This window comes from Drosophila takahashii, chromosome 3R, assembly GCF_030179915.1.
Source record: "Drosophila takahashii strain IR98-3 E-12201 chromosome 3R, DtakHiC1v2, whole genome shotgun sequence".
Taxonomy (NCBI): domain Eukaryota; kingdom Metazoa; phylum Arthropoda; class Insecta; order Diptera; family Drosophilidae; genus Drosophila; species Drosophila takahashii.
In genome coordinates, this window is record NC_091681.1 from 9,560,977 (window position 1) to 9,567,886 (window position 6,910).

The window sequence follows — 6,910 nt, forward strand, 5'->3', positions numbered from 1 at the left end:
GTGGTCGCTTTGGCCTGTGGCTGGACGGTGATCTCAACCAGGGACGGTCGCAGCAGTGCAGCACATACGGCAATGAGCCTCTGGCGCCACAAGAAGACTTTGTTATCAAAACACTCGAATGCTGGGCATTTGTTTAAGTGAATTTCTGTTGTCAACAACAAACACATTTAAGGATGGGAGCGAGGGCCTCCTGCCTACCTATCTATTTAATTAATTATATGTACTTGTACTAAACACCAACAACCTGAGAAAGATGTCAAAAGCTAGTGTGCGTCTAGGGATCCTCCGGAACGGCCCACACAGCCCCAAAAACACCACAAAAAGGGAGGATGCAAAACACTGATCTGATCTGAAGGGAAATGCTTGTGAAAATTTCTGTTCTCGGAAGCAACATGCGAGTTAGCTATGCGTTGGAACGTATTAATTATTTAGTTTTTATATTATATATTATTAAACAAAAGCAACTAAATTATGTGTTAGACTTAAACAAAAACAGAACATGGGAAAACCCTGAAAGGCAGACAAACGACACGGAAATTTGAGCGAAAACAATTGAGGATAACATTAGAGGTCATCACACATCTCCATGAATTATATAGCACGCGCATACACCCACATACGCCCACACAAAACACACCTTTAAGTTAAGTTCTTATTATCGAAAAGTATAATCACCAAATTGTGAGAAGCAACATATGTATAGCCAAATTGCAGATTTTGATCATTTATCGTGCCTAGTTCTCTTGATTGATTTCAGTTTGCATTTAATTTCGATTGTTTGAGTTTCTTTATCGAGAGCACTGTGAGGAAAGCGAGCTGAGAAGTTGAGAAAAATAAAAAAGAATGTCGATATAATTTTTAGTGCAAAAGTGCTGATTGCAAGTAAAACTGAAAGCGAGGATAACTCTTAACGATTTGACTTTTATATACATGTAAAGCAGGAGCCGAGAAGAGCTGAGAGCGAGCGTTTTATTTTTTAGTTTTACACAATATACATATATTTAATTATGATTATTTTAATGCTAATGATGTTGACTTTTATGCAATTATACTAAAACAAAAACAGAAACAACACCAGAATGAAATACACAATATTATACAACCAAACTGGCCAAAGCAGAGGTTTTACTTCATCCCACACCCGATTGATCACTTGAACTTGTATCCTCGGTGTGCTGCACTTTTGTAAGGGTCGCAGGGCAGCAGAATTTGTTTTGTAGTTGTAAGTCTTCTCCGCAGATATCGGTCACACCCCCGTACATATACACAGATACTTCCGCAGCAGAATCAGACGGAGCTGTTGCTGCTGGAAAAGGTTTTGAGGAAATCAAACCAACAAACTTAAATGGCTTTATATCCCTTTTGAGATACAATTTCAGTATAACTATAAATAAATAAATTATATACATTGTACAATGGTAGAAACGTAAGTGTAATTTTTGTAGTGTATTTGCGCCCCAGCTCCCAATCGATTGTATTGTAAACTCCCAAAAATATAACGGCACAGCAGCCGACTCAGAAACATATTCTAAATATTCAAAAAATACACACAAGACGATTGAAGATAATTTGAGAGAACAAACGAAACCAAATTGCTGATATTTTACACTGAACAGAGTTCGAAACTAACGAAAAAGTAAAGTATATAAAACATTTCATTTCATCGGAGTTAAAGTTTTTACTGGTTTGAAAAGAGAGGAGAACTCACAAAGCAACGCACACAAGACAACAAAAGAAATTGAAAAACCTTAAATTGTAAAGATAATCCCAAACCCAGATAATCTCTTAGCATGCAACAATTTAGAAAAATTTAGCTGAAAATTTGCACGCACCCCAGCCCGAAAATTGAAATATACATATGAAAAATGAAGTAAATGGTGAACTATCGAGACTCACGCCAGTGAAGATGTTTTTAGATGTTATTTAAACGATCTTGACAGACAGTTGTGGATAGTATATTAACTCCCACTCTACACCCATTGAACCCAAATGAGAATCAAGTTGAAATTCCTGTTGTTATTGTGAAAACGGAAGACTTTCTTTTTAGGACTTTAGAGAGAGTCCAAACCAAACATTGGGAAGGCTTGTTTACTGAGCGACGTTATGATAACCAACACCCGAGAGATCGATTAGCTTAAAAATCACTCCTACTATACGCGAACTTCATTTAAATAACTTGAGACCAAAATGCGTTTACTAAAAGATATACTACGTACCAGGCGTAAACTCTCCGTCGAGACTTTCGTTCTTGGTCGAGCATAATATCATTAAATATTGAAATGTATACCGAACATTAGTTGGTTGACAACCAGTCAATTATGCCCCAACACTCAACCAAACTCACACACACGAGCTAGAAGCTTAATGGACTACATGAAAATCAAGAAACATTAATTTTCGCAGGCTGAGTCTGCGAAACCATATCGTTGAATTCGTAGATATTTTGTTGTGCGTTGAACAGAAATGAAGTGAACATAAAACCGAAAAGAGCGCGAGGCGAAATTAATGAAGATAATTTTATATTGTAACTTCTGTCAATTAAATTGTAGACTGGTGCATAAACCAAGCGAAAACCAAATAACTATGCCGCTCATATTGTTGTTGCAGCAGAAAATTGTTTGAGCCATCAATATCAATGCATGATTATATTGAGGCCGATAGTTCTGCTCCCCTTAAGTTTTTGTTGTGAGTTCAATAAGTGCTTAGATTTGTGTAATGTATTCAGGCATACATGAGTACCCAGATTTATATCAATGCTAAAGGCCAGTTAATTAGTGTGGAATTATCCCCAACCTAGTGCGATAACGAGAACTTTTTCCGCTCAGTGTCTGCAATTCCGTGCTTTGCCCATTACCAATGTTGAGTAGTTTGCAAACGTTTCTAGTTGTTGTGCACTGAAAATTAACAAAATGTAATTCGCACAATTCGACAAGATATTCAGGATACGGAGGCGATAACGCCAGCTAGTTGCGCCAGATATCCAATATACACCTTCTTAGAGATATAGATTTGCGATTGTCAGGAGCTGAAGGACCGCTTTGGATCCGCCGCTTATTTGAGTTACCCTTATAGAATGCTGATTGTAGAACCGAACGATTGTATAAACTCCACTTAGAAGAGAGCACAACTCTATCCTTGCCACTACCAAAGGTCCACGACACATAGCTATGTTATATAGGGGATTGGACGAGCAGGGGGTTTTACAGAGGATCGGGAGATCGGGAGTCAGGGAGAAGAAGAGTGGATGCAGCAAGTGGTTTATTTTTCTACCAACAGATTGCAAGCAATTGAAACACATAGTTGATTAACACAGGCCGACAAAATGTGACATGGGTAGGTGTCCAGGCCTGCCACCATTTTATTTCGATAAATTTGGCTTTTCTAAGCATAAGTTGCCACTAGGCCTATAGTCCATCAGCTCTGGTATTTGCGGTATCTTTAATTTAAGAAAATCACAAATTTTCTTCGTCTTTTGGGATATATCTTCAAGAGTGGTCAACCAATTTTGGTAATCTTTTCGGAATTAAATAGTTACATGTCTCTTTTATACGGTCGTTTTGGAAAATTCAATCTAACTCAACCACAAGAGGAGGTGGGCGCATTCAAAATTTAAAAGTCACAGAAAAGTTTAAAAATCTTCATTTGTGAACAGCGTTTAAAAATTAAATAAAAATATTTTCTTCCACGATGCATTTTTGATCCAAAGACACCTTATGACCTTAATTTTTAGGACACTCATCAGGTTTTTGTGAATTGTTTTGGAATTTTTAAAATTGTTTTTCTTCCTTCCTTCACAGTGACGGTTCACAAACAGTGCCCAAACCTGTCACAATTTTAATTAACATATTTCTAAACGATCTAAGTAGTTTTGCTTTGAATATAAGCACATGAGCGTAGCCTACTAATCTTTGGGGGCTGAAATGCCTGAAGTGTAATCCCCCTCCAGCTTTTAACTTACGCCCATGTATAAATATTTTTAAAGGAAGGGTAACTTGTGCTCAAAAATAGTTATGCGTTACGTAAAATAGTGACAGGTTTGGGCACTGTTTGTGAATCGTCACTGTGAAGGAAGGAAGAAAAACAATTTTAAAAATTCCAAAACAACTCACGAAAACCTGATGAGTGTCCTAAAAATTAAGGACATAAGGTGTCTTTGGATCAAAAATGCATTGTTGAAGAAAATATTTTTATTTAATTTTTAAACGCTGTTCACAAATGTAGATTTTTAAACTTTGCTGTGACTTTAAAATTTTGAATGCGCCCACCTCCTCTTGTGGTTGAGTTAGATTGAATTTTCCAAAACGACCGTATAAAACAGACATGTAACTATTTAATTCCGAAAAGATTTCCAAAATTGGTTGACCACTCTTGAAGATATATCCCAAAAGACGAAGAAAATTTGTGATTTTCTTAAATTAAAGATACCGCAAATACCAGAGCTGATGGACTATAGGCGTAGTGACAACTTATGCTTAGAAAAGCCTCATTTATCGAAATAAAATGGTGGCAGGCCTGGACACCGACCCATGTCACATTTTGTCGGCCTGTGTAATCGACGAACAGCAGCCATTACCTAAGTCGTGTGTATATACGAGATATATCTACCTACATACATATATATATTTTTGGAAAGCAAATCAAGTGTATCTTCATGATATCGGCTAGCTGTATTCAGGTCGCGGCCAAGTACTAAGCATATTTGCAAACGATATTGATCAGTGTAAATGTTAAAAATAAATCGAAAGTTCGCACGTTTGCCTTGGTTGTCTGGTTCGAATGGAGTGCATTCGTTGTTCTTTAGTTATTCTGAACATTATATAGATATCGGATTAATTCATGTGTGCAACTTGTATCGTACCTATAATATTGCATTCCAACAAAAGCAAAATCAGTAAAACAAAAAAAACACATGAGCAGAGTAACAAGAGAATATATATAAATATGCTATATGTAATTGTAAATTCATTAGACAAATGAACAACTTTTCCGAAAAATAAAATGTATATTCAAATATCAATGAATCTCATTATTTTGGGTTGTAAAAATGGGGGTATTCAAGGCCTTTCTCTCACGCCCATTTAGGGTCTGCGTATTGGCATTAAAGTAATCTATCGTGGGTGTCACAAGAATCTCTTCCAACCAAAGAGGGTTGGTTTTGTTTATTGATAACTATAACGGATTTTGGTTGAAAATAATTTTTGTGACCAGAAATTTTGAAATAATAAATTAAAATTGTTTTTTTTTTCTTTAACTTGAAGCTATTTCTTTTTTATTTAGCATAAAAAAGTGGTTAGCATTATTTTCATTTTGAAAGCAAATTGAAATACATTTTGAGATGAGCATAAAAAAGTGGTTAGCATTATTTTCATTTTGAAAGCAAATTGAAATACATTTTGAGATGAGCATAAAAAAGTGGTTAGCATTATTTTTATTTTGAAAGAAAATTGAAATACATTTTGGGATGAGCAAAGAATAAACCGTCATCAATTTATCTTCACTCCTTATTCGATAGCACTTCTAACTTTGGAAAGTTACTTACAAAAATACAAAGGTATGTATAAATTCTAAACCATTCGAAAAATGCAGTCCTAATTTCCTCGTGGATTGGTGGAACTAAAATTTGTTTATTCATAAATCTTTGATCAATACTTGCTCATAGCTTTTAAATGGATTCAACTAAATTGCATTTTTACTTTTGTTGTTGGTGCTTGGCGACCTTTTTGATTTTATCAAACGATTGGTTTGGCTGGCTCGAGGTCTGGGTGCTTTATTTTTGGTTTTTCCCCACTTTTCCTAAATCAATGAGCAACATCCTTAAAGGCGATCGTGGGCGATAGAGTGGACGTGGAGCTCGGCTGAAACAAACATGCGCTGCGTAGAAAGCCCAAGAATATGTATAGTTAGTCCCAACTTTCTAGCTTTAGTAGATTCTGAGATCTCTGGCTTCATACAGACAAACAGACAGGCAGACACACGGACGGACATGGCTAGATCAACTCGACAAAGTGATCCTTATCAAGAATATATATACAAAGAGAAAATTATCAAACGTTTTAAGTGCAAAATCAGGGGTGAAACATTTAAAAAAGGCTCATTCCACGTGAAACGTGACAGGCCAATTTGGGTCAAATCTCAGAATCAATCGAAACTTTTTTTTTCGATAGAGGATTGAAATATAAGGATCGGTTTTTATTTTTTTTTTTTAACTCTTACCGTTTATTTAAAAAAAATAATTTTCTAATTAAGCTCCGATTTTTCAGTTATGCATCACTTGAGACTCGTTTGAGTTATTTCAATATTTGGTATGCAACTTTGTGGGATATGTTCATGTCTTTCAGAAAAATAATTTAAAAAATTTTTAATTTTAAAATTAAGTATTTTTTAAGAGAATTTAAATTAAAAAAAATTCTGTACGCCGGAATACACGCGGTTTCCGAATAAAAAAATTATCCTCATATTGCTATATGTAATTGTAAATTCATTAGACAAATGAACAACTTTTCCGAAAAATAAAATGTATATTCAAATATCAATGAATCTCATTATTTTGGGTTGTAAAAATGGGGGTATTCAAGGCCTTTCTCTCACGCCCATTTAGGGTCTGCGTATTGGCATTAAAGTAATCTATCGTGGGTGTCACAAGAATCTCTTCCAACCAAAGAGGGTTGGTTTTGTTTATTGATAACTATAACGGATTTTGGTTGAAAATAATTTTTGTGACCAGAAATTTTGAAATAATAAATTAAAATTGTTTTTTTTTTCTTTAACTTGAAGCTATTTCTTTTTTATTTAGCATAAAAAAGTGGTTAGCATTATTTTCATTTTGAAAGCAAATTGAAATACATTTTGAGATGAGCATAAAAAAGTGGTTAGCATTATTTTCATTTTGAAAGCAAATTGAAATACATTT

The 6,910-nt window shown here is 35.0% G+C and overlaps 1 protein-coding gene across 14 annotated transcripts in view; it reads left to right on the forward strand.

The window, feature by feature from the left end:
* The window catches only part of mtd (TLD domain-containing protein mustard), a 74,545-nt gene extending 69,519 nt beyond the window's left edge, over nucleotides 1-5,026 (forward strand). For all 14 annotated transcript variants that reach the window (XM_044394696.2, XM_017154428.3, XM_017154430.3 and 11 more), the window contains one exon: nucleotides 2-5,026. In XM_044394696.2, the coding sequence (XP_044250631.1) occupies nucleotides 2-137 (136 nt within the window). In that variant the 3' untranslated portion in view covers nucleotides 138-5,026. The remainder of the gene's footprint in view (nucleotide 1) is intronic.
* The last annotated feature ends 1,884 nt before the right edge of the window (nucleotides 5,027-6,910 follow it).